The 27,807-nt window shown below is 39.0% G+C and overlaps 1 protein-coding gene across 4 annotated transcripts; it reads left to right on the forward strand.

Moving 5' to 3' along the window:
- Positions 1–22: 22 nt before the first annotated feature.
- On the forward strand, positions 23–27,745 carry lpin1a (lipin 1a). 4 transcript variants are annotated; one of them, XM_039794497.1, is made up of 23 exons: positions 23–220; positions 9,359–9,559; positions 10,175–10,270; positions 14,587–14,683; positions 14,766–14,985; positions 17,262–17,336; positions 17,557–17,649; positions 17,796–17,910; positions 18,125–18,344; positions 18,533–18,685; positions 18,798–18,891; positions 19,570–19,766; positions 20,037–20,130; positions 20,643–20,712; positions 22,731–22,823; positions 23,030–23,091; positions 23,193–23,331; positions 23,724–23,872; positions 24,084–24,170; positions 24,397–24,549; positions 25,010–25,124; positions 25,358–25,461; positions 25,588–25,756. In XM_039794497.1, the coding sequence occupies exons 1-23, from the start codon at positions 149–151 to the stop codon at positions 25,754–25,756; spliced, it is 2,868 nt and encodes a 955-aa protein (XP_039650431.1). In that variant the 5' UTR covers positions 23–148. The 4 variants fall into 4 exon arrangements, with proteins under 4 accessions (XP_039650431.1, XP_039650433.1, XP_039650430.1 ...); XM_039794496.1 differs by having other exon boundaries at positions 24–220; positions 17,793–17,910; positions 25,588–27,745; XM_039794498.1 differs by lacking the exon at positions 23–220 and adding an exon at positions 6,200–6,388 and having other exon boundaries at positions 17,793–17,910.
- Positions 27,746–27,807: the final 62 nt, after the last annotated feature.

Here is a 27,807-nt window from a genome sequence, read left to right on the forward strand (position 1 = left end):
ACAAGCATCCACTTCTCAGATTTAGGAGTCAAAGAACTCATCCAGAACCACCCAGGAGAGCTTTTGCACCATCTTGAAGAGATTTAATCAGAATTAGGAGGGTAGGATTTTTCTTAAACATCACCTGCATCTGTCAAGACATGGAGCCATGACCCACGTGGAAGAGCAAGACTCCAGCAGCCACAGTGAGGATGACAGCCTCAACGACAGCTGGTCCTGGGTAACAAAACCAAAATAATATGTACCGCAGGCTATGTATAATAATTGTGTATTTAAATCTGTTTGGGTTAATTGTTTAAGTCCAAAACCTAAATAAAGTGTTGACCAGCTAGCAATACAAAGCGCAGAGAAGCTCAGATTACAACACACAGTGAGAGAGTGTGACTTCATTCTCTGCTCAGGACACCATTACTCCACTATATATTTACATAACAAATTGTTGTTATATATTAATGTTCTGAATATTGAGTACAGCCCCTTCAAAATGTGTTAATTTCCGAATACATTATTTGAAAGACTGCATCAATTGTAATTTCTAGGCAGTTAAGTGGTCCTTTTTCATTTTCATTGATCTAACCATTTTAGATTTTGCTAAAGGCATTACTATCCTATTACTCGTAAAACGTCTCCAAGCACCATTACTGTATCAGCGACTAAAATACCTAGGCTGAAAACAACCAGCAACAGGGACCAACTGACCGGTCAGAGGGTCTTCAGTTGCTTTCCTAGAAAACTAGGCTGTGTCCTTAAAAACACTGATGAAATAGCATGCTCATTCTGTGTGTGCGTGTGTGTGTGTGTGTGTGTGTGTGTGTGTCTGTGTCTATGTCTATGTATCTGTATTTGTGAGAGAAAGTGTGCTTGTTTGTGTCCATATGCTGTACTTTACAGCCTGTTCTCAGTGTGTGTGCAGGTTCATAAAGTTAAAACATGTGAGCTTTTGTTTGTGTGCCAGGTCATCAGCTCATATCTCCCCGCATGACCTCTAGCCCACGTACTTATAAAAGCATATTACACCACAGCTAGCCAAACTATTTCATAACAGTCCCACCATGCAGAGACCTGTAAGTGGCTCTGTGGGCTCAGGCAGCACCTCCACATTTCCTCCTCCTTTAGCCCTTTTGTTGTGTCAGGTAGTGCATCACAGAATGCGTGTCATGCTGTAATTTGAATGATGCATGTCCAGTACACATACAATTTGGAAACCTTTATTGTCCACAGCCTTGAATGCTAGGCCAGCTTCCAAGAAATTCACCACCGCCTGTATATGTCACTAAAGATAAAACAATGTCTATATGCACTGTATAGACAAAATGATGACAGATTTATGATGCTCATAACCTTTGGAATCTAAAAACTACTCCACATTATATAAAATAATTTGTTATTCCAGTTAGTGAGCCACACGAACAGCATGTACTTTTCTCTTTATAGGTGAAGAGTTGGGAAGGAATGTCCTTTTGAGGGTCAATAACACTGAATGATAGACAGCCCTTTGACTAATAAATCATAAGGAAGATGTTTGTTCCAGCATTATTTATTTAGATCATAACACCATTTCTAGGATTCATAAGAAAGCTTTAATCAGCCATGTCTGGCCCTGTCAACCAAATTAGATTTTTCTCAAACCCTGAAGCATGCCTGTTAGGACTATGGTTAGGACTCCACATTGGGGGCGGGTTCAATAGTTCAGTTGCTATGTATGGCTCAGGCAGCCTTTCTGATTGGCTCATGCAGCCTTACCCCCTAGAAAACACCCCCGTCTCTGTGGTGATGAAAAGAATGTATTCTTGACCTCAGAGAGAGTTCCTGGGAGAGATCAGGCTACCCCTGTCCCAGCACACCACCTTCTTCCCCTCCTCTCTCTCCACACATGAGCTGCAATGAATGAAATTCCTGAAGAGCACATATTACAGTTGTGTTCCCTTCGAACGTGCTTCTCTTTAATTCAATGATCCCCCTGTTGAATTCCAAAACATGCAGCCGATGTGATGCACTAAACATTTTAGTGCGGTTTAAGAAAATGAAGCTTAGCCAAACGGCTGCTGGCTGTTCCTTCGTATTTACCACTCAAACAATACAGCAATATATATCTCCTCATTTACTGTAACTACCGTATTACTCAAAATGTCTATTTCTACTATTTCTTTAAATGGTAATAAGCTTTTAGGAAGCATAGAAATAAAAAAATAGTGAAGCAGGAGACAAAATAAAGAGAAAGTAGACGAAGATAATTAAAATAAAATGATTTTGATAATCCATTTATGAATCCATTAGTTGCGTAATCCACAATAGACTTTTAGGACTTTGAATATAAATATAAATTGCTGTTTACTTTTACTGAAAATTAATTTGCGCACCAAAGCCTCAGTAAACCTACCTGCACAGGAGTAAATAAAGCAGTTATTCTCTTTCGTCACACCTCTAACTTTTTCTCTCTCAATCAAACATCCGCACAAACATTAAAAATCGGCAAATTCACTTTTTTTCCTACTCTTCTATCTCCATATTCTCTCTGTCTGTCTCTCCCCTCCCTCTTCGCCTCTAGTTGGCTACTTGTTGCTCCCTGGTGAATGGCTCAGTTCTTAGAAAACTCAACACGTGTTTCCTTGTTCCCTCTCCGGCTGCCTGGTGCTTATTGTGTGTGTGTGTGTGTGTGTGTATGTGTGTGTGTGTGTGTGTGTGTGAGACCAGTGACAGTAGAAATGTATCCAGAAAATCATGAACTGTATGGCATGTTGTAACAGGAACTTTATGCGTACACACAAACACATATACACATATACACACACACACACACACACACACATACACACACACACATACACACTCACACAAAACCCATTCTCTCACATTCCTTGAAAGAAGTTTAAAAAGGTCTAGAAAAACAAAGCGAAGCCGCAGAAGTTAGATGTGAACTCAGTTGGCTGTTTGTTGGCAGTGGCTGGGCTGGTTCTCAGAATCATTAAGCAACAACTAAAGAACACTGTGTGACCCAATCAAGGGAGACTCTCTAAAGTGAAAACTCTGTGTCCAAACTCAACTCTGAGGTCAGGGAATAGCACCTTACATAATCTTCCTATAAGTTGATTACTGTAATAGTGGAACTGAACTGGTTTTGGTTGTTTGTGCAGCAGCAATTTTCATGATCTCTTGATGTTCACTGTTATAGTGGCCATATCTCTGTCAGTCTGCAGCCTTCTTCTATTTCTGTAAAGGGCATATTTAAATATATACATGCATATGTGCCAGAAGTACTCTAGCAATGACAATATATTCTTCTCAGGCTTCTTTCTGTCTATTTCTAATCTGTCAACATAATGAGACAACTACTAGGCCTGTAACAATTGTAACATAATTATCTAATTGTCAATTTTTTTTTACATAATCACAGTTTCTTTGTTTAACCACAATTAATTGCTAACATTAGCTAAGTTCTTAAGGCGTATTATTGGTCACTGTTGATTTTGTGTAGATATGCGCCAAATTGTAGTTATATAAGTGGTCAGACTATATATTTTTATTATTATTTAAATTGTTAGTTGTTGGCACTTGAGCCTATACACGTTCATAGCATAAAAAATGACAAGGGGGGATACAGTTAGAAAAAATGCTTTCTGATAATAAAGAGGTGTCGTTTACTTCATAGGCTGTGTACTTGTGTTATTACATTATCTGGGTCACATAACAGTGATATAACCAAAAGATGTATCCTGGAATTCATTCAAAACTTGAATTTGTTTAAAAAAGTAATAAGTAACTAAAATTTTTTAAATTTGACTGAAAGAGACAATAATATTGTTAATCACAATTTTTTTCTGAGACAATTAATTCTACAGCAACATTTTTAATTGTCACAGCTCTAGCAACTACACTACTGAGTGAACTGACAAAAAACACATAGATACTGTAGGTACTTACATTACACTTCTTATTACTTGATATTAGGTGTTAATATGTGTCAAATAACAATGATAGTTTCCTCACTTAGAAATAGTTTGTCAGTTTGAGCGTTCTTGCTGAGAGTTGAATGAAAAGTGGCATTGATCTTCTCCTCTAAGAGCATCAGCAAGAAAGCAAATAAGTGTTTTTTCCCAAAATGCAAAACAGTTCCATTCAATTGTGGCCAAACTGGAACTTCCTGAAAGACGATATTATTACACAAAGATAGCGTACAATGTTGCAGTTGCAGAGTTGTGGTTAATGTGGTTTCTACATTTGAACAGTTTAATAAGTCTAACGTGCTGCTACTTTTAGTTAAAAACTGCGTAAGCTTTACATTCTTAATTTGCTAAAGTGAAGTCTGCCATTTGGTAATCAAAACATACTAATAATTGATTTGGAAAACATTTTGAAAACTGGGACACAGTCAGTATGTTGCACAACTACAGATGCCTTCAAGTCTTCTGAATGTCACTGCTATTCTTGTCTCCTCTGCTCCAACGCAGCAGTAACCGTGTCATCCCTGTGGAAGATTTTACTGATCTCATTTAATCTTATGGCTTCAACTTGCATTATTGTATTAGTGTTTACATAATATGGACAATACTGGGCAGATTTAACATGGCACTGTTTGATTACTGACACTTAGCCTGACAGCACTACATGTATGGATCGATAGATCGAAAGATTGGAATGATGATATTTTTTTATCATTCACCTTGAATTGCACAATTAATGAAATCCTAGTCTATGTGCACGACGTTCGACTTCCGGGAAATTCCACCTGATGTCACTCTTTACGGCCGGACGTCCGTTACCGGACGTCCGTTACCGCTTTCTTTGTGTTGTAATTAAACCCTCCTCCGCAGCGCTGTGGAGGAAGGTCTGGCAATGCGAGACTTATGAAAACAAAACTTCAGAGTTGAAACTGCTAAAATAAAACATCAGAGCAGCTGCTTTAACCTGCAGCTTTACAGCATCTCACCTGCTCAAAACAGCTAGCATCGGAGGAACTAAAAATACATCCTTCTTCTTCTTCTTCTTCTTCTTCTTCTTCTTCTAATAAGGCATACATTTTAAAGGGTTTACAAGTTTTAACTAACAACGTTTTTTAACTGTTAATGAATAGTGATCAAATGCTTAATAGATCAGTTATAAGTCATTAATATCAACTAGGATGTGAAGTTTTTCTCTCTGAGTAATTGAAATCCAAGTCACTAATAAGTCATTAATAATGGTTCAAGAGTTTCTCCCTTTCTAATAAATCAACAACAAAAGTAATTTTATGAATGATAATAAATCCTTAATAAGGAGTTGTTACTGTAATGGTCCAAGTCTGCAGCTGTAGATGTATAATACTTTTGATAAGTGGACCAAATGCCCTGCAGCTCTTGTCCAGAAGGTCAGGGGTCAAACAGTCCATTAGAGTGGTCTTCCTAATAATTAAAGTAAACGACAGATCAAGTGCTGTTTTATACAGTCTATGATCAAGTGTAGAGGTGGGCAATATATCGATATTATATCGATATCGTGATATGAGATTAGATATCGTCTTAGATTTTGGATATCGTAATATGGCAGAAGTGGTGTCTTTTGCTGGTTTTAAAGGCTGCATTACAGTAAAGTCATGTCGTTGTCTGAACTTACCAGACAGTTGTAACAGTTCTATTATTTATACTTTACCCACTTAGTCATTATATCCACATTACTGATGATTATTTATCAAAACTCTCATTGTGTAAATAATTTGTGTAAGCACCAATAGTCAACACTACAATATCGTTGCGGTTTCGATATCGAGGTATTTGGTAAAAAATATCATGATATTTGATTTTCTCCATATCGCCCAGCCCTAATCAAGTGTCATGTTGGTTCAGAATAAACACAGCCTCAACATGGCAACCCAATAGTAGTTATTTTAAAGGGGTTATAGGTGGTTTAAAAAAGTCAGTAAATGATTTATTATCTATTAATAAAGCCTAGTTGCATCCTATAAAACCTTTATATACCTTGGGCAGGAGTACAGTAGTATGGATAAAATAATAGAAACCAATTAAGAATAGTAAATACAGAATTAGTAAAATCACATTAGCATACAGTCATAATAGATCACAATATAATAAACATATAAAAACATATAGGGTAGCCTAATTGATTTTAAGAGGGACATTTTCAGTCAACATTGTGTGACGTCAGCGCCGGCTCAGCCAACCGGATCGCTCCGTATTTGCAATTCGGTGGCGGTGGGAGGAATAATATAACCGCGGTTTACATAGCGAAGCAGCCTCGAGCAGAGAAGTGAGGATCAGCTGTCAGGAAAGCGTTACCGACAATGTTAGACCTGAAGACTGAGGACACGTAACGGACCAACGCCGCAGGGGACGTTTGGTGGAAAATCTGGATGTAAGATTCCGGAGCGAAAAGCGACATCAATAAATAGCCTAATGTAAGTAGGATTGCTGGACTGTACAATAATCTGCCCTCACGGAAATATTAAACATCATAATAGCCAATTTATTCAGTACTATTTGTTGAGTAGAGGCTTGAGCGTCGGTTTTGCCTAATGTGCGGCTGTCTGAATGAATCTCCGGTGCAGACTGCAGAGCCTCACCCCGTGTGCAGATGTTTACATGTCGCCTTACAGGCCACACATGATACTACAGTTACAAAACCTCGTGTTTATCTCGTTTGTTATACGGCTTCGACGTAGGCGTTTTCATGCAAACAAAAACGACATTTCCTCCTTTTTTTGTTGTCTATTTAGAGAGAATAAGGTCAGACCAAATTAGATATAGCCTGTATGAAATGTGTCAGGCTGCTCCTCCAGTCACATTCACTCAATTTATTATTGGCTAATTATTCACATCATCTGCCTGTAAATCCCTCAGCCTATCTGTCACATCTGTCTGTCTTTGTTTGTATGTGGGTGTCTGGTCTCACTGTCTGTGCTGTAGTGACACCGGGAGTTTTTTTATATTGAATAAAGAAGCCTCTGTGGTGTCGAGTGTTATTCCACCCTCGCCTCAGAAATAACAGCAGTTAGGGTTAGGGCTACTGTTGTTTTGTTTCTTTAGTAGCTAAAACAATAGCCTACAGAAATCTCAATACATTTGATGACCTTGTGAGTGGTCTTTAGATTGGCTATTACATAACGGAGAAGCATTGTGATTGGCTGGTAAACAGAAATTTCTTAGAAGAGTGGACAAGGCTTAGGTCGTGTGTGTGCTTGTGTGTATGAATGATCCCATCTGTTTGCACGTGGTCTAGGTAGACAGTGATATCAGGTCTGTGGCATGTCCATGAATAAGTAAATGTGCATGTCTGTTTGTGTGAGACAAAGAATAAAAAGACCAAGGGGTCAAATCATTGCGTAATCTTTATCAAACAGTCCCACTGCCAGTTCTTGCGCAATAATTCACACTAAGAGATTATGTAGTGTCAATTTACCCAAATGACAAAACAACAAACACATTTCACTCCTGTGGTATGTAGGCATGCAGGTAATTTTGCTTTTGCATTCATAGCATTGAAAAACATTTTATTTTCCAGAAACAGTGTCTTTGTTAATAATCCATGGTTCTCATTGTGAACAGTTTAATTGGGATTAGCTCCTATTGTAGTATAAAATTTAATATAGAAATAAACTGTCCCTATAAAACAAAACTATCTGCACAACTAGATGTCACTTAAGTTAGAAACTATATTTCATGTAATTTGGATTGACTGACCTTGACAAAAGACAGATAAGTTCAACATATCCAAAAGACACCACTGTTATTTTTAAGTTTAATCCTGTATTCATAGGTTTCTTTTTAAGTACATGTGACAGTATATATTTAGTGTGTAGTGTATATCTATGGAGGGCGATTCGAGCAGAATGGCCCCATTCTCATATTCCCAGTAATTGATGGGTGTTAACAAAGCATCCTCATCATTAGAATGTTCTCACATGGTCTGCCAAAATATTGAGCCATCTGTTCCCCTAGGCATGACAGAGAGATAGAGGATGCCAGAATCTGAGTCAGCACAAGCAGGTCGCAGGTGAAGATTTTAAGGGACAGTTTGTGCAGACAAGACAGTGATGTCACATCTTTTCGTCTTAACACTGACTGACACACGATCCATTTCTTCAGAGTCCACCTTCTTCCTCTGCTTTTGTTTGTTTCTTTTATTTTTCTTCAGAATTTCACTTTTTGTCGTTGCATCTTCTCTCCTCCTGTCTTCTTTTCCCCCTCAATTTCCTTCCTGTTTTCTGCCTCTCTTCTTTCTGCCTCTCTTCTTTCTTTCTTTCTTTCTTTCTTTCTTTTTCCTTACCTTTCATTCTCTCTCATAAGTTATTTGCTTCCCTTTCCTTTGAATGGGTTTCTGTCCAAGTCATTTAGCAAATTCTGATGTGTCACATAAGCAACGCTTTCACCCTGGTTTGAAGCTAAAGAAACACTAACGGCACATCGTTTCCTGAATAAATAATGATACATGTTTAACACATAATTGATTCTTTTGCATTGCACAACACATATAAAGTGTCTTTAGACAATTTTCCAAAGTAGGCTACTCAACAGTATGTATGTATAAAAAATGTGTACTTCACTGATGTCATACGTGCAGTTGCTCCCATAGGACCATTAGCTTGTGTATAATGTAGGTCGACATGTCAATTGTAAATACTCTTTCTTTCTATGTTTACGTTTTTGTATGAAAGCATGAAGTATCTACTGTATTCATCTAGTACAAACAATATGGTTGATTTCTCCCGGATGCTGACTGTATTTTCTTACTATTCTCTCTCCCTGCCCCCTGAATCAACAACAACAACCCATCTCGCAGCCCAGTGAAGGCCTTTCCCTGTCTGTGTCTCTCTCCAGAGCCATGTTTGGCATTCTAGACAGAGAGCATTAGAGGCTTGGATCAGAGAGACTGGCACAGCACCACATGATTACTCTCGTCCCAGATGGAGTGTACAGACCAGATCATTTTTGTTTTGAATCAACCAAAAAAAGAAATCAAAACCATTTAAGAAATGCAGAATGTTTTGACATCCATGCACCCACCTACCAACACCAATCACAACCCCAAACATACCCGCGCTCAGCAACGCCACAAGAATACTGTCATTGTTTAGGTTTTCAGCAGAGATTGCAAGGTTGGCTGGCGTGTGTGGGCAATAATTGAACTCAGGGGATAAATAATGTATTTGAATGTATCAGGGAGTTCTTGTGGGTCCCTGACAGCCAATAGGTCCATTAAATGCCATGTGTCCTGACAGTGTGGGATGCTGTGCATATGGTAAAGGCCTGAAAGATGAATTAAACCTAATTTAATGGACAACAAAAGAGAAAAAACTAGAGACGTCTGTATGGGAAAGTAATCAACAAAAACTCTCTCCCTCCCACTTTCCTTCTCTGTCTGTCTTCAGTTACAGACCATGAACTATGTGGGTCAGTTGGCGGGCCAGGTGTTTGTGCAGGTAAAGGAGCTATACAGGGGACTCAACCCTGCAACACTGTCTGGATGTATAGACGTCATCGTGGTCCGGCAGCCTGATGGCTCACTGCAGTGCTCCCCCTTCCACGTCCGCTTCGGCAAGATGGGTGTGCTGCGGTCCCGTGAGAAAGTGGTGAGATCCCTCACTCACGCTTTCACTATCTTTCTTTCTTTCTTTTTCATCTGCATGCACATTTTAGTTGTGTGTACTCAGAGACTTTTTGCTCACACTTGTGTTCTCACAACAGCATAAAAGCAAAGGCAAAAATAAATTCCTAAGAGGTGATGACAAGTTTGAATCGATTGTGGAAGAAGTATTCTGGCCTTTTATTTCTGTAAAAAAAAAAACTTTTCTAAGTAAAAGCCCAACATTCAAAAGTGTAGCTTTTTATGACAAATTCACATTGCAGCACAATTCAGTTGACATTTAATGTGCAACGCAGTAACATATTTCAGCAGGCCAGAAACCATATTGTATTAACTCAAAATCAAACAATAGTGCATTACAATACTGCAATACACCACCCCCATGCATCACTGTGTATGTGTGCATTTCTACATCGTTGTGGGTAAGTTAAAAGGGACTGATCACACACAAAAATACAGTAATTGCTATCTGTTGGACGAGATGGACATTTATTTACAAAACTAACAGTTACTAAACATGTCAACACAAAATCCCAAATTGAAGGTTGTTTTATTAAATGAGGTTTAAAACATGTTAAAGGACTAATATTCTGTCTTGCAGGTGGACATAGAAATTAATGGCGAGCCGGTGAGTTTGCACATGAAGCTGGGAGAGAATGGAGAGGCCTTCTTCGTCAAAGAGACTGAGAACAGAATGGTGAGTAATGATTGACAAGAGTCATTACTCTAGTCAATAAACACACACAAAAATATAGGACGGAACACAACTATCTGACATTAAGGTCATACAGGATAAACTAAAATATAAGCAGTGCTTAAATTCTTGCGCAGTAGTAGTTCTAACTGATTTCACCATCTGCCGATAAATGTGCAATTACATGTCATTGTAATGTTAGTTATCAGGTTTAGATCTCTAGTTATACCGGTCGGACAAGCCCAGAGGCGGCAGAATCCTGCCCCTCCTTTCCAGTAGTCTGAGATGCAACATGAGACTACTTGAGTTCTGCCAGACAGCTGCTACAGTACCGGTGGGAGGTTTGGCCTGAAAAATCAAAACAGACAGAAGGTCTATGAAATAAATAAAGAGTGTCCTGGTCTTGATGACAGAAAATATGCCACAAAATCAGAATTAAACAGAAATGTAATAATACGATCATGAATGGCGTTTTGAATGGCCCCCTAATAGAGTGGTCTATAACCATAACAATAATCAACACCTGATTGTAAGACTAATATATCAAGATTCTAAAATACCCAAAAACATTGGCAGCCAGAGAAGAGAGCACCAAGTTTCTGTAATAAGGATTTGATTTCATGCAGATTGACTAACTTTTACAATTTAATGTCTAATTCCAGAGGGTTCCAGGCAGAGGGATGCAGTGCACATAAAAACTATTTTACTTCAGGGAGTTTGGGAACTGGGAATGAAGAGCATAGCTGTTCATACATTTTTGTTGAATAAACTTACAGTGGTTGTAAACCGATGAATATGTTTTGACATTTAAGAATGTTTTATTGTTTATATATGGAAAGTATATAGTGTATATACATGTGTCTAAGAAATAAGATATTATAATGTTAGACATTTTCAACAGCAGTCTGGCTATACAACCAAATTGGCATTTGGTGTGACATTTGGAAAACAATCTGCTGATCTGAGAGTTTGTACAAAAGCAGATAAAGACTTAAGCATGTCAGCTGAAATATAAGAATGAACATATGAATAACAAGAAGGAACATGAACTTCTGTCCCCTCGTGTCATCCTGTTGGCCAGCATGAATTTAGTTTCCTGGAAATAAACAATCAGGACAGACAGAAGGCAGAAACAGATACAGACACGCAATCAGTGGACGGTTTGTATCGTTTTCACGCATCATTGTGGAAAAATTAACCCTAATTTTCTCTTTTTCTCTATCAGACAACAACCGAGCTACATCTTGTTGTATGCTGTTTTCCTATGCATTGCAAACATAAAATCCATGGGGCATCCAGGGGCGGGTCTAGAGCGGAGGCCCGGGGTGGCGCGCCCCCACCCCCCCCTCCCTCTCCCCTCCCCCGAAATATTTCTAAGCAGATTTACTATGCTGTATTATGATAAAATCCAATGGCCCCCCCTGACTGATTATTGGTTCCCTCTGTGCCACCCTACTTAAAAAAAAAACTAGAATCGCCCCTGCCACTGTTTTGCTTCAATCTTCTGAAGTAGAAGTAGAAGTATCATACAGAATACAGAAACAGTACAAAAGTCTTGGCTAAAAACTTTTCCATGCATCCATAATCGATCCATGTTACATGGAAGTGTGTACAGCACAAATGCAAATAGAGCAGAAAACAATCTGACTTTGGAACATTTCCTTTTGTTTTGACAACTGATTCTGTAAAGTGATTTATTGGGATGTTGGAGGGTCAGGGGCATGAGGGGGAGCACTCGTTTGAAGGAAACAAGGATGAGTGGTGAGCATGATGAGAACTGGCTATGTTTCCCACTTAGGAATTAAGAGGAATATGTCGTAGTCTGAGAAAATCCTATTCCTTATCGGAGCGATTACATTGGTTTTAATACTTACTGTCTCTGTCAAAGGTATGGGAGCCTTACTCCAACAGTCAACCCTTGACATAACTTTTCCTCCACTGAGTGGAAAACCACCAGAGGGCTATTTATAGAATCTTCCCTGCAGTCGGCTGCACACAGACTGCACTCAGGAACTGGCTGTCACTGATCTGTGTGCTGTCCAGACAGACGAGAAGACAGGCGAGACGGTCAGACAGACATACACATAGTGAAATAGGAGCAGGACAAACAAGACACGCAGAGGCCAGATAGGCATACAGAACATACAATACATACTGTACAGTACTAAAGCACAGTGGAACATACACAAGAGTAAACACTCTCAGATATGGCAGCTTGAGGATTGCCATAGCATGGTCTGTTGCAGTTTTGAATGATTTATCTTCCGTCAGTGTTTTTGTTCCGCCTTTCAGTAACGGTCTAAGTTATCATCCTAGCGACTTCAAACGGAAAAAGATCAACAACATTTTTGAGGAACTATTTGGCATCAAGCCAAATGTTCTGTGCCTCACTACCCCCCTCTACTCTCTCCCTCTCGGTTCATCAGGAGGTAAAGTAAAATATGAGGATTTGTTGGGGCTTGAGTATTGGCAAATAGATCCCGCACAGGATGTTCCAGCAGAAATTAATCTTCAGGCTAAACAATCAGGAATCTTTAAATAGCTGTGGTTATGAAACACACATGATGTAATTTATCTTTATCTTGATGTGGTTACGTTAAAATGCCTTGCAAGGGAAAACTGAATATTAAGTGTAATTGTTTTCATGTTTATCTAAACTATTCACTGTACAACCAACTTCCATTTCAGTGAGACCAATCTCAGTTATTACATCATGTCATCTAGTTTTTGTAGTGTATAAACAAACACTTTATTGTTGGTCTGCTTCATGGGTGAAGTGGGTTTGTCTCAAAAGATAGACCCTCTGAAAAAATGATTCATTCATGTAACATATTACCTTGATGCAGGTAGATTCAGAAAATAATATGCACAGAAATATTACATCTAGCTTCGATAGCAAGTTATGTAATATATTAGCTAATAGATTGAGAATGAAGCAATCCAAAAGCATTTAAATTAATTAAAAGTGCTTTGGGGGTGGATGTTTAGAGCTCTGAGCAGATGAGCTGTGACTTGATATAGTGCACATCCTGAGCACTGTCCCTTTTTCTCTCCCATCAAAAAGAATCGGGCTGTGTTGGACTGTGTCATGACACGTGCACTGCAAGGCATGTGTCAGTCTGCACTCTTTGCGTCATCTCTCTATCTTTCCCTCGCTATCTCTGTGTGTCTCTTTCTCTTTCTGGCATAGCCATTGTGGTGAGACTGTGATGAGCAAATCTGTGTGATTTTACTAATCTCAAACCCAAATTCCCACCAGATTATGGAAAAAAAAATCTGTCTCATCAATCAGCAACACTCAGTTTCTACTCCCCAATAGTGTGTTTTTGTGGTATAACACAATGCATTTTTTAGACTGGCGATATCTGTTGGTTGGCAAACCACTTTGTTCTGGACTGAAATATCTCAACAGCTATTACATGGATTGCATTGAAATTGTGTGGACATTAATCCAGCGGCAACAGCACTTTGACATTTGTGGTTTTAAGCAAAATTTCTCAACAACTATTCAATAGATTGCCATGAAATAAGGGACACACTCATGTTTCCCTCAGGATAGTAATATAAAAATAGTGATTGTAATCACTTTGGTGACAAATATATCAAAATATTGGTAACGGAAAAATTAATGACATTCCCATCAGCCTAGTAGGCTACTTTGTGTTTAGTGCTCATTAGCAAATGTTAGAATCAGCATTGTCGTTAGTATGTTTACATTAGCAGTAAGCTCAAAGCAACGCTCAGCTGTGTCTAAAAGTACAGCTTTACAGAGCCACTAGCATTCTCGTTTAGCCTTGTTTAGCCTTGTTTAGCTTGTTTCTCAACAGCTACTAACATTAGATGGATTGGAATGAAATTTGGTTCACGTTCCGCAGGGAATGAAGCCTAATGATTTTGGTGATCCCTTGACTTTTCATCTATCTGAATTTTTTAAAATATTTTCCTTTAAAGTTTCACTTGAATATTTACTTGGTGTTGTGTGTTAATTAGCAAATGCTAACACACTAAACTAAGATGGTAAACATTATGTCTGCTAAACATATGTTAGCATTGTCAATGTGAGCATGTTGCCATACTAGGGTTAGCATTTAGTTTAAAGCACCGCTGCACCTAACTACTGCCTCACAGAGCATGGCTGTAGAGTCTTTAGATCCACCCCACTTCATGTCTTAGCACCCACTTTCCCACATGATTCCATTCCAAATTACCAACTATTTTACTTCTAATACTGTACATTTCAGTTCAAGTAGGAAGTTAATCATGATTTTCTTATCATATCGATTACCTCATATAATCATGTCATGTTTCTGTGTTGACAGGAAATAGTTCCGTCCTACCTAGCAACCTCACCCATCATGTCAATGGGGGCAGAGTTAATGGAGTCCCAGCTAGGCAGGGGCAGTTCTCGTCACCATGGTAGGCCCTGTTGAGCAAAGAATATTTTTGAATTTGTAAAAACGTGTGTGATTTTTTTAACAGTTTTTATCACATCATATAGACACCATCCTGTGCAGCTCACTTCCTGTCCAGAGCCTGGGACTGCAGCAAAGTGATAGCGTAATGATCAAGAAGAGGAGGAAGAGGAGGAGGAAGGCACGGCCAGAGGCAGGCAGCGGAGGAGGAGGGAGGAGAGAGGAGAGCGGGGAAGAGTTCTCGGAGGACCAGGACATGTTTACTATTGACTTGAGCTCGGATGAAGAGAGAGAGGGTGAAAGCAGGTGTGTATGTCTGTGTGCATAATATATTATGTTATTGTATGTTTAACATTTTAGGATTTTAGGACGGAAAATACTAATTACCTTAGTATACAGTATAGTATTTCCAGTATTTCTGAGCCAACAGCTTGTGGGTTTTTGTCTCTGTCTGTTTTAAATTGTTGTTGTAGATCGTTGAATATCATTTGGTTGATGTGTGTGTGTGTGTGTGTGTGTGTGTGTGTGTGTGTGTGTGTGTGTGAGAGAGAGAGAGAGAGAGAGAGAGAGAGAGAGAGAGAGAGAGACAACTTCGTCAGCAGTTACAATGTTGTTTGTCAGGCAGATGAAACACTGCTAAATAGATTTCCCATTTACATTTCTCTCCAGTGGAGAGAGTGTGTGTATGTCTGTTTGTTTTTCATGCATGAGTGAGTGAGTGTGTAAGTGGTTAGCAGCGATCTAAGCAGCTCAGTTGGTAGAGCGGGCGTGGAGGTTTACTCCTCGACCCAGCGGTCGCAGGTTTGACTCTGACCTGCTTCCCTTTGCTGCATGTCATTCCCCCCTCTCTCTCCCCTTTCATGTCTTCATCTGTCCTGTCAAAAAGGCCTAAAATGCACCCAATGGATGAGATGAATAGAAATACAACAAAAAATCACATGTAAACTAAGGACATTCTGATAATGCTGAAATTGTAATTTGTCCATTTATAGCCTTATGGCTCCGTGGATATCAATGTCGACCACTTTGGTCCAGATTGAAATATCTCAACAGCTTTTTAGATGGATTTCATCCCATTTTGTGAAGAAAAAAAATGTCCCCCTTAGGATGTGTTGCGATGACTTTGGTGATACCCTCACTAATTGTCTAGCACCGTCATCAGGTTTATAACAAAATATTGGTACCAACAAAACTCATGATATGTCATCTATAGCCTCAGCTGTACTTTATGTTTAGTGCTAATTATGGAAGGTTAGTACACTAACATGCTAAACTGAAATAGTGAACATTGTTATAATGTTATATCTACTGAACATCAGCATGCTAGCATTGTAATTGTGAGCATGTAAGCATGTTCACATTAGCTTTGAGCCCTAAGTACAGCCTCACAGAGCCGCTAGCATTGCTGTAGACAATTAGTTTTGATGAATTTATGCTTTAATTATAACTAAGAATTGTATCACAATAAAATGTCAGCCCAACATCTGTGCCTCTTATAGCCCTTGAAAACTTGATGACTAAAAACTAAAGCTATTCTCTGTAACATTACATATTCATGACTAAAAAACAACAATCAAAGTTGAAAAAATTGTGTTTAACACACAAAAAAACAGCCAACCTGCTTCATTGGGACTGTGTGGGTTGTATTTGTTCAGATTTGATTGACCGTGACCAAACAACCCATCAACTGTCAACTGATTCTAATTGTTGCTAAATCCAAATAATGTGACATTACCTTTCTCTACTGAGCTGCCCACGTCAAACCAGTGAATTATCATAGAAATAACCTGATTGAGAAAATATGTTTTCAGGGCCTTTTGAACCAGTTTTATGCCGCTTCTGTCTCAATTCGGTAAAATCATTTCAATGGCTCAAATTAAATTCTTAGGAACAACTTAAAGCAACACTAGAGAGCTTTTCCCGCTTCGGTCCCCCTACAGGTTGGAAGCGGAATTGTCCATTACATTACATTATGCAAGTTTGCCAGATCGAGTAGCAGATCTGTAGTTCGAATGAACTGGACAATGTAATGTAATGGACAATTCCGCTTCCAACCTGTGTAGGGGGACAGAAGCGGGAAAAGTTCTCTAATGTTGCTTTAAGGGGGATGAGAATTAATGGGTGAGTCTGCATGTGTGTGCATGTTTGTGTTTACGTATGTGTGTAAAGCCCTTTGAAAACCAGCTATGTTTGTGGGAAGCGCTCCAGGGATTTGTCGTTCCCACGGTTTCTCTGTTCCTTTGAAATAATGGCTCTTTTTTTAAGGAAGTTAACCACATGTTATGGCCGGAAATTTTCCGAAACCCTTAAAGACAAGAAAGAATGTGCGTCTGCCTCATGTCATGCTTAATACCGTACTACGTGTGGTTTCGTCAAACAGGCTGCAAACGTAGTTTTCCAAAGTAAGGATGAGATAAACCTAAAGACTATTATTGGGGTTTGAAAGCACCTCAGGATATTTGTATGAGGTTAAACAAATCTCTTGTTTTACTTTATTTGGACTTGCAGAGACACTGTATTTATAAAGTATGGTGTGTGCACAGGTTGTGAAATAATGTGCATGTGTGTGTGTTTGTGTTCAGGCCTGTGTTTGGTGATCAGGGGTCTACAGCCAACACGCACACACACCCCAGCACTAATTGGATCCGTTCACAGAGGTATTACTTTGACACAAAACACACACAGATACACACTTTATGATTAACTTATTCTTGTCTTGTTTAACTGTATAGTAAATTCGTCTTAACCTTTATTGACTTCTTTTTTATTTTGTTCATATTGTACAACGCCTTTTTGACTGTCTCTCACTCTCTTTCCCGCTCCTCATTTCTTTTTCTGTTTTTGTCTGTCTTCCTGCGTCTTTTTATCTTCCTGTAGTCAAGTGGTTAAGGAGACTCTCTCCATCCCTCCACACTGTGCTCTGTCTATCTCCTGTCCTCAGCAGACTTCTCACTTCTCCTGCCCTGTTAGGTATCACCTTCAATTTTACTCTCACAGTTAACATATCATTACATTAGAATTTCTGCTTTATTTTATTCTAGTATTTTGAAGTTTATAATGTATGTTAAATGTACTTTCTTCAAAAAAAATATAAGTGTCTTTCACTTTCCCAGCAGCCCCGACAATTCTAGGTCATCAACACCGAAGAGTGACTCAGAGCTAACCAATCATCCGAACAAAGACAACCCTGAGATGTTGTGGACCTGGGGGGAGCTGCCACAGGCTGCCCAGGTATCTGCACACACACACACACACACACACACACACACACACACACACACACACACACACACACACACACACACACACACACACACACACACACACACACACTGCAGCCACTCTACACCTGCTTACATGTTCAGATTTAGAAAAACAATGGAGATAAGGAATGTAAGGGTAGAAAAAAAGTGTGTAACAAGTTTGATCTCTCTCTCTTTCATAGCCATCCTTCCTGACTTCCCAGCAGAAGCAGGACCCTGCCACAGCAGTCTCCATCCCGGTGTCTGCCAAAACTCACTTCAGAGCCATTAGTGACACTGGACCCCCCTCACTCACTCTCTATGCTGGGGAGACCGCTGCTCATGGTGGGGACAAGGACACTGAAGAAAGCAAAAATGGAGGCAGGGTCGGACTAACCACTAAGACTGGAGACAGGGCTGGAGGTGAGCATGGTCGGTATATGGTATTATGGATGAATCATAAACCAACAGGACAGCTTAATTTAAATGGTAAATTAATTGAATTGTAGAAATGCAAAATCCTTGTGGAAGATTATGTATCAGTATATCCTGTTGTCCCATGAGTTTGTTTTTTATGCATTAGTTGATTCTTTACTGTTTTTGTTCCATAGGGAGAGAGTTGGAAAGTGTTGGGCCATCGTGTGCAGAGATGGAGGGCTTAACAGCCTGCCCAGTGTCTCCCAGGATTCTTCTTGATCATCTTGACGAAGGTGGGAATGGAGGAAGTCCCATCAAAAGAACTGATTCACCATCCAAGAGGAAAGGTATTACTGCTCTATCCCAAACAATACAAAGGAATTTCTTCAACTCAAAGCGTCTATATGCTTCATTATCACGCTACTGTTACTGATGATGTGTGATATTGTCTCTTATTAGAAAAGAGAAGCCAACACCTTGGTGCTGATGGGATATACCTTGATGACATTACAGAACTGGAGCCTGAAGTAGCTGCTCTCTACTTCCCTAAAAGGTTCAGTAACAAAAATATACATGTACTGAACATGTTGATGCATGCCTTCATATGAGTGCAAAATATACTCCAACCCAAATACACACACCTAATGCATAGAAGGCTTTCATGTGGTTTAATTCCCCCTCTGGCAGCCACCACGGAGGTAGTCGGCAGGATTCTAAAGAATTATGAAGACTTATTTGTGTCTTGGTTTTCAGAAGTCATCAATCAACTTTTGGACTATTATTTGTGATTTTGGGGCTTTAGCTTACCATCACTGCATGATTGCATTACATTACATTTATTTTGCTGATGCTTTTAACCAAAGCGACTCACAATGAGTTCATTCAACTATGTGGGTGCAACCCCAAAAAGTGCAAGAATCATGCAAATACATAAAATATGCTAAGTGCATTCAGAGGCAATAGGAGATAGAGAGAGTTTTTTTATGGGCCATGGTGCAGTATGAGCAGATGAGTTTTTTTCAGGCTGCGTCTTATTGCAAATACTTGAAGTAATTAACTGTTACAGTAAAGTAAGTTCAATACGTGTGGTGGCTGATGTGAACATGCTTTTCAAAACTTTTTAGGTACTTTAAGGCACTTTAGGCTAGCGTTTATTTGACCTACACCATCACAACAATATTTTTTAGTGATGTATGTGTGTTAGAGCGTGGGTGTTTCTCTCGCTTCTCAGTGACGGAGGCAGTAGCTCAATGAGAGGGGACTCTGAGATGCTGATGATGATGGGAGTGCGGAGCGCTAATCAGTCCCCAGTGGGAAGCAGTGGGATGGACAGCGGCGTAGACAGTTTGTCCGACCAAGTAGGGGACCTGCCTCATGTTGCTATCTCTTTGTGCGGAGGACTTACTGACAACACGGAGATCACAAGAGGTAGGATGAGGAATGTGCAAGGAGGCAATGACAGAAGGACAAAACATAAGGTTACAATGTTGTTCAATTCTAACTTCTTACCTCTTCTTTATTTTACAGTAAAACATGTCTTTCAATCTGTTTGTGTTCTTACCTCTGTATGTACTGTGTGTGTGTGTGTCTGTGTGTGTGTGTGTGTGTGTGTGTGTGTGTGTGTGTGTGTGTGTGTGTGTGTGTGTGTGTGTGTGTGTGTGTGTGTGTGTGTGCGTGTGTGTGTGTTTCATGCCACAGAGCAGTTCAAGGAGAGGGCAATTTCCTACCAGCAGTTTTCTGAAAACCCTTCGATTATCGATGACCCTAACCTGGTTGTCAAGATAGGAAACAAGTATGTACTGCTATACTATATTCAATACCATAGTGTGATACACATTTAGACATGTAGCACCATGCTGCAAAAAAGGTAGCTTTCAAAGGAATAGTTTGACATTGCCTTAAGTTAGATGAGAGGATCGATACCTCTCTAATGTCTGTACAGCAAATATGAAGTTAGCAGCTGGATAGCATAGTTTAGCACAATGACTGGAAACAGGAGGAGACAGTGAGCTTCCCTCTGTCTTAAATTGTCTGATTAACTTCTCTCATTTGTTTAAATCTATATAAATGTGTCAAAATATGTGCCATACTATTTCTTGGCTGGTCGCATAAACTTCCTGGAAGTTACTCTGCTTCATATTTAACGTGCATACATGAGAGTGATATTGATCTTCTCATCACCCACGCAAGCAAGTGAATAAGCATCACAGGAGTCCTTTAAAATCAAATCTATCAGCTGTCTTGGTCAGCTAGAAGTCTGAGGTGTAAAGTAGCGCTTATAGCTCTCTCTGTCATCTGTTGTAGGTACTACAACTGGAACACAGCAGCTCCTGTTATGTTGGCCATGCAGGTCTATCAGAAACCACTGCCGCAGGTAAGACTACCTCAGTGACACATATATCAGAGTCAGATTTATTTAAAGGGAGCATATCATGAAAAACATACATTTGCTGTGTCCTGTAACACAGTAATTCCCCAGTTTGGGATCAATAAAGTCCATCTATCTACGTATCTACATTTGTGTATCTGGAGTGCCTACCATCCCACAATAAAGCAGGGGGGCTCAAAGAGACAGGCGCTAAAACTGAGCGCTTCCAACATTTAGGCAGACAGGTGAATACAGGTATATTCAGACAGACAGAAAAAATAATGTGTTTTTTGAACATTAAAGCATGTAAACATGTTCTAGTGGAAATCCAAAATACAAGTATGAACCAGAAAATGAGCATGATGTGTCTCCTTTAAGGGAAAGTAGCCAGTATTGTCATCGAGGTGTAACTAAAGTATCAAAAGTAAAAGTACTCATTATGCAATAGAATGGACTCTCTCAGTTGTAAATTATTATATATTATATTACTGAACTATTATTTCTGATGTATTACTGTGTAAGCAGGAACTTTCATGTTGTAGTACTTTACATACTACTGGGTAGTTGAATCTATAAAATTAAGAAGAAAGAAGAAGACACACTTTATTAATCCCAGATGGCATCTCATTTGTTACTGTTTTTTTAATGTAAAATCTGAATCTGCAAAGTAAGCCGTTACTACAGCTGTCAGGTAACTGCAGTGGAGTAAAATGTACAATATTTCTCTATGAAATGTATTTAAGTAGAAGTTTAGTATAGCATGAACCATGACCATTTGTCAATAACGCTTAAACCTGCCCTGTGTGACAGCTTATATCATGTGCAATGGAGCTCTCTCCATTAAAGTAAATGGATATGTTTTTTTTGTTTCATGTTGTTTTAGTCTTTCATCACAGCTCTTTTTTTTACATTCTTTGATCTACTCTTTTCTATTGTGGGATTAAAATGAATCACTTGCTACAACATACATGTCCTCCAGGGTAAAGTTAAAATTAAAAAATAACTATATTATGTTTTTAAATTATTTAATTTGACTTTATTATCATATTTGTTAGGTGATGTTTGGTTTCTTTTAGTGTTCTGCAACCCCCTGCATCACGTTCTCCTGTGCACTCCCAGCATTTTGCAATTAATAATTATCCCTAATCTGATGTGTCACTACAGTGCTGTCACATGCCAGCCTCTTCTCATTATTTCATGAAAAAGTTGACCAAATGCTACTGTTCACATTTGTGTCTGGCTCTCATAATAATCAATATTCAATCATTTCAGTTACTGTTGTACAGTTAGATATTTGGACAAAGCTGACAGTATTGTTGTGGATTGTCTGATATGCCAGTAATGGGGAAGTTCGCATCAAAGCTGCTAATTTTATATCAGTAAAATATGGCTTGAAATCTAACTGTTTTCCTAACACTTTAATAATGTCATGTCCTTTTTTCCCTTTTATTTACAAATTTTCTTTCAACCACCATCCATCCGATTTTGGGTGTACTAAGTGTTGGTGTTTGAGTTACGTGTTTTCTGCTTTTGGCCTCTTCTCATACTGCCTCCCTGGTCTGTTTGGCTCCAGCTCTTCCCAACCTGTATGGTGTTTTCTTGCTTTGCTTGGGTGTTTGTCAGGGCATGTCTTTGTTTGTTTGTCTGTTTGTCTGTCTGTCTGTTTGTTTTGCCATCATTTCCCACCATTGTCAACCATGTCTCTCTCCTCCTCTTTGTGCTGTGTCTTGCTGCATTTCCCTCCACTGCCATCCAGTCACAATCTTCAGAAGTCTTGTCCTTTTAGGTTTTACTTTGCATCCTTTGCTCTTTGTTTGTGTGCCATTGAATTTCCAGTTGTAACTGCCTTTATTTCGGTGATTTAGGTTTGTGCTGTTTGTTATTTTTACTTTTGTATTTTTTGGTGTGCTTTCTGGTCATTGGTTTACCTGTATTTTCTGCTTCACTTTGTTTTGAGTTTCTCCGGTCAATTTTCAGTTACTTTTTCAGTCATTTTTGAGTTGTATGTGCACGGTTGTCCCTAGGCCTCAGTGGAGAACATCATGAAGGAGAAGATGCCAAAGAAAGGAGGACGCTGGTGGTTCTCATGGAGGAGCCGGAACAGTGACTCCAAATCAGTAAGTACAGAGATACACACATTGTTGGTGAGATTTTTTTTTTTAATATAGTCCTTAGCCTTTATTATCTACACAGTAAATAATGTCAGAGGGGGGAAATGATAGGAGGCAAAGGCTGGGAGCCATATTTCTTCCTCACATCAACACATGCAACACTTCTTAAGTTGATTAGGCCTGTTGTGACCTTTGAACTTTGGGCACTTCAGGATTCAGTGACAGATGCAGGAAACTGTGGAGAGAACTCACTCACTATGCCCTCACTGAACAGGTGATTTATTTTATGCTTTAAATCACCAAATTTCTCTCTCAACACTCACATTTTAATCTGTTTTCATAGTTTCACCAAATTAGTTGTCTTTGATTTTTCAGGATGAAGGATGAGTCATCCTCTAGTGATGAGGACAACATATTGTCCAATCAGGCATCAGGATCCTGCCAGTCAGAGCCCCTTATGACTTCTGGGAGCATCTGTTATAAGAAGACTCTTCGGCTCACCTCAGAGCAACTGGTACGTGTTGCTACAGTTGTTTTTATTGACCTTAACAGGGAAAGAAACATGCACACAAGTTAGTTTATGGCAGCTTTGAAGCTCTATAGTGACTCATATATTGCACACTATGATAAAGCAAGAAGGTGGACAAAGTACATACATTACTTTGATAACAAACATGGATACATTGTTTCCCGTGGACCAGTCTCTGAAGATAGATAGTTGGTGACATTTAGTGTATCTTTAAATTAAGGGTTTTATTCTCACATTTTGTTTAAAGGAATAACCCATACATAGTTGTGTCATTGCATGCAATTTATCTGGAGTATATGAGAATCCTGTTAGAAAACATTTTTAACCGTCCTTTCAACCTTTGTGTGTTTGTCTGTGCGTGCGTGTATGGTTTACAGGCTAGCCTGCAGTTGAAGGAGGGTCCGAATGATGTGGTGTTCAGTGTCACCACTCAGTATCAGGGCACCTGCCGCTGCAATGGAACAATCTATCTTTGGAGCTGGGATGACAAGATAGTCATCTCCGATATAGATGGAACCATCACCAGGTAAAGGAAAGCAAGGCAGTTGCATGGCAGTCTCGCTGTCACTGTTATTAGCCAATGGGAAATTCACAAACCAGCCTATTACAGAAGACAGTTCAGTTTCAACCTTTACCAGTAGATGTCAGATTTTTCACAGATTTGGTGTGTCTATTTGCATGAATTAAGTGTATCTGTATTAATTGTATGATGTTGCCTGGCTTGTGTCGCGCTGTAGGTCAGACACCCTGGGTCACATCCTCCCCACACTGGGTAAAGACTGGACCCACCAGGGTATTGCACGGCTCTACCACAAAGTCAGCCAGTGAGTGCTGCCTTACAATCTGCACATGGTGTACAGAATGCAATTGTTAAACCAAAGAAATCTGATTTAATCAGCTTTTATAATACAAATGTCAAACTTATTTGTTTATCTCATTGTTTATTTTACTTTAACTGAAATACATGTAATGTTATTCTAATGATTCTTTATTTAAATCACAGCGCACAGCTAAGTACACGCTCTCTGTGTGTGTGTCTCTCTGTTACAGAAATGGATATAAATTCATGTACTGCTCGGCGAGGGCCATTGGCATGGCTGATATGACACGAGGCTACCTGCACTGGGTCAATGAGAGGGGAACCATGCTGCCAATGGGCCCAGTGCTGCTTAGCCCCAGCAGTCTTTTTTCTGCCTTGCACAGGTCAGACACACACCACATGTACAAATATTCTACATTGGAGTAATTAGTATGGCCTTGAAATCATAAAAAAATGAAAATATTTAACAATATTGAATAAAAGTTAATTTAATTTGTTATTCATACATGTTTTTTATCAGGAGCAGCTACAAGGTAATGGCAAATATGTAGTGTTATAGCAATAGGCTAGATGCATTTTTTGTCTAATCTACAGTATTCGTATATACAATATATCAATATATCAATATATCAATATATCAATATATATATATATATATATGTAGTGATGACTTGTCATATGCAAATTTTGTACTGTCAATTTTAGGAATTGTCATGCTTTTATTTCTCTCAGTCTTTCATCTGTTTGCTAATTAATTAATTTCAAAACCCCAACTGCATGGGAAACTTTGACCTCTTTCCCAGTGGAGGTGTAAAACGTTTAATGTCATTCCGTGATGTGTAGGGAAGTGATTGAGAAGAAACCTGAGAAGTTCAAGATTGAGTGTCTCACAGACATAAAGCACCTGTTCTACCCCAACACGGAACCATTCTACGCTGCTTTTGGCAACAGAGCCACGGTGAGACTGCTGCACATGAACAGAAACAAGCATGCACTTTCTCTGTAACAAGAGGATTACGTTGTTTTTTGTTTTTTTCATAAGGAAAATGTTGTCATTTCTGTGATAATAGTAATTATTTGTGTCCATTAGGTGAAATCACTTCATATTTCTGCCTTGTCACGATTGTATAGTGTTGGCACCTTTGGTGCTTTTGGTAGTGATGCTGATTGTTTGTGTATGTGTGATTTCAGGATGTGTATTCCTATAAGGAGGTGGGTGTGCCTCTGAACAGGATTTTCACTGTCAATCCCAAAGGGGAGCTGATACAGGAGCATGCCAAAACCAATATCTCCTCGTAAGCTATATTCTCTGTTTCACTTGATTTTCATCCCTGTGGTCTGACTCTGGAAACGTGTGTATACAGATGTTTGACTGTCTGAATACTGGTTAAAGTCTGTAAAACTCTGTGTCTCGCTTTCAGCTTTGGGCGTCTGTGTGAGATGGTCGACCATGACTTCCCAGTCCTAGCTCGAGATGAGGAAGCAGACTTACCCTGCTCTGACACCTTTGATCAGTGCACCTACTGGAGCAAACAACTTCCTGATGGCAGCAACCAGGAAGAAGACCCACAGCAACTTGAGACAAGCTGATGAAACCCAATGAAAATCAGCACTGAGGGCGCTGCGTTCCAGCTTTTCTCCACATAGCAGTCAGGCTGACACTGTGGTCAGTGGTTCCAAGATTCATTGCGAAGATCAGCCCTGATTCAGAGTGAAGGTGTTGATTATTTCAGAACTGTAACTGATAAGTGAATGAAGCTCTGTGGCTCCTTCAAGGATCAAATACCGTTTTTTTAATTTCTTTTAATTTTTTTTTATTTAAGACAAGTAATTGTGACTACTGATTCAAAGTAAATGAATGTGTTTTCAATATCCCACATAAACAAACCTTACCATCATTCAACCCGGAGAGCACAAGCAGACCTAACAGTTCATTACAAATAAGACTGCTGTGCCAGAAAAAAGAAAAGAAAAGCATTTTTTTGGAATTGTTTAGAGACGAGAGAACAAAAAAGCCCTGATGAATTTCAACAGCTGCAACTGATGCTTCTGCCTGAGGATTGCTCAACACAGAGTCACACATCGCACATTAGCAAGTGCACTGACTCACAGACACAAACACTTACATGTAAGTAAATTCGTAAAGACATTCCATAGATAATGCACAACATTGCAGAACATAAGTACATTATACCTCACTGTTTTTCAGCTCCATAAGAGATTCTTTTGACTGGTTTCCATTCTGTCCTTCATACCACACCACTCTTTATCCACACTGGTAGAAAGAAACGCTGCCACACAAGAGGGTCAAATTTATTATATTTTTTTGCACCAATATTGCTTTGGTGTAAATATTTGGTCATCCACCTGATAACCATTATTTCTCAGAATTCTATGCAAAAAAACCTATCTTAAAATTATTAACTGTCCCAAGTTGACCTAAGTATTGGGTGTAGTCCACTCACCATGTATATTAGATAGGAAATTATTTAGCTGTACCACACAGAATTTGTACACAAGCAGCCCTTCCACATTGCCTACACAACTGGCTTCCACAATTAATAATACAATATAAATTGCATATACCATTCAACTTTTCAGCTCTCAAATCAGCCTTTTGGTCATTTAAAAAAAATCTTGTTCAATAAAGAATACTGTACCCATCGCATGCAATAAATTCACCAAATAGAAGAGACTCTTGGTGGAAGTTTTATATACAGTATGTGGCTGTAGTAATCTTTTCTGACCTTGAGTGCAATCGATACAGCACAACACTTTGCACCAGAAACACCACATGACATTACTTACAATAAAGCTATCCAGAACATGCAAAAAATAGCACAGATAGTGTATCTAGTCATCTTTCTGTGCCAAACTACTTTGCAGGTCCAACTAAATGTGTGTGGTCTTCTGACCGTGTTACTGTGAAAGATGTGGCTCTGGCACTTCTTCTAACTTGTGTTCAGTGACAATACTCAAGTTAAATGGAGGACAATGCCAATAACTTCTGTCTGTGTTCTTATTGTCTGTTTTATATGTGCAAATAACACCAGGGATAGTATATAAATCACTCAGAGTGGATGCTATTATAATGACTAATGCTCATCAGTGTAAGTACTGTAGAAGCCCATACAGGACTGTGTTCATATATTTTAAGTATTGTAAAGTTGTTACTGCACAGATCAGATACTTTTACTTTTATTTATGCAGTATATATAAATACCGTAAGGTGTTCCCTTCACATACATATATTCTTTGTCATTTGTTATCAAATGTTTTCATCCATTGATCAAATGACATCTATTGTACTGCATTTATGCGAGATGGAAGCGTGTCTGTTTATTTTTACTACATGTCTAACTTAAAATGGAGGAAACCACTGTAAATAATGAATAACATTCATTTTTTGTGACCATATGAAGTCAACTAAAAAAAGCACTGCTAATCTATTGAGAGCTGATATATTGTGTAATACTGTGTTACTGGTGCTCATTCAAACGCTTTATTATGAACCTCTTCTCAAACCAGCCGCCTCCCACTGCACTAAGAGGCGGCAGTTTCAGCATGTGACCACTAAAGCAAGAGATCAACATGCAGTATTTTAGGACAGCTATTAGATGGATTACTTGACTCTTTCCTGA

This window comes from Perca fluviatilis, chromosome 3, assembly GCF_010015445.1.
Source record: "Perca fluviatilis chromosome 3, GENO_Pfluv_1.0, whole genome shotgun sequence".
Taxonomy (NCBI): domain Eukaryota; kingdom Metazoa; phylum Chordata; class Actinopteri; order Perciformes; family Percidae; genus Perca; species Perca fluviatilis.

What these genes read in the sequence shown, in the direction of transcription:
- lpin1a (XM_039794496.1), top strand. Translation starts at nt 149, where the DNA reads ATGACCCACGTGGAAGAGCAAGACTCCAGCAGCCACAGTGAGGATGAC. An exon ending in ATCAGAAACCACTGCCGCAG is followed by an intron (nt 20,713 to 22,730) that starts GTAAGACTACCT and finishes GGTTGTCCCTAG; the next exon opens with GCCTCAGTGGAGAACATCAT. An exon ending in ACTATGCCCTCACTGAACAG is followed by an intron (nt 23,092 to 23,192) that starts GTGATTTATTTT and finishes TTGATTTTTCAG; the next exon opens with GATGAAGGATGAGTCATCCT.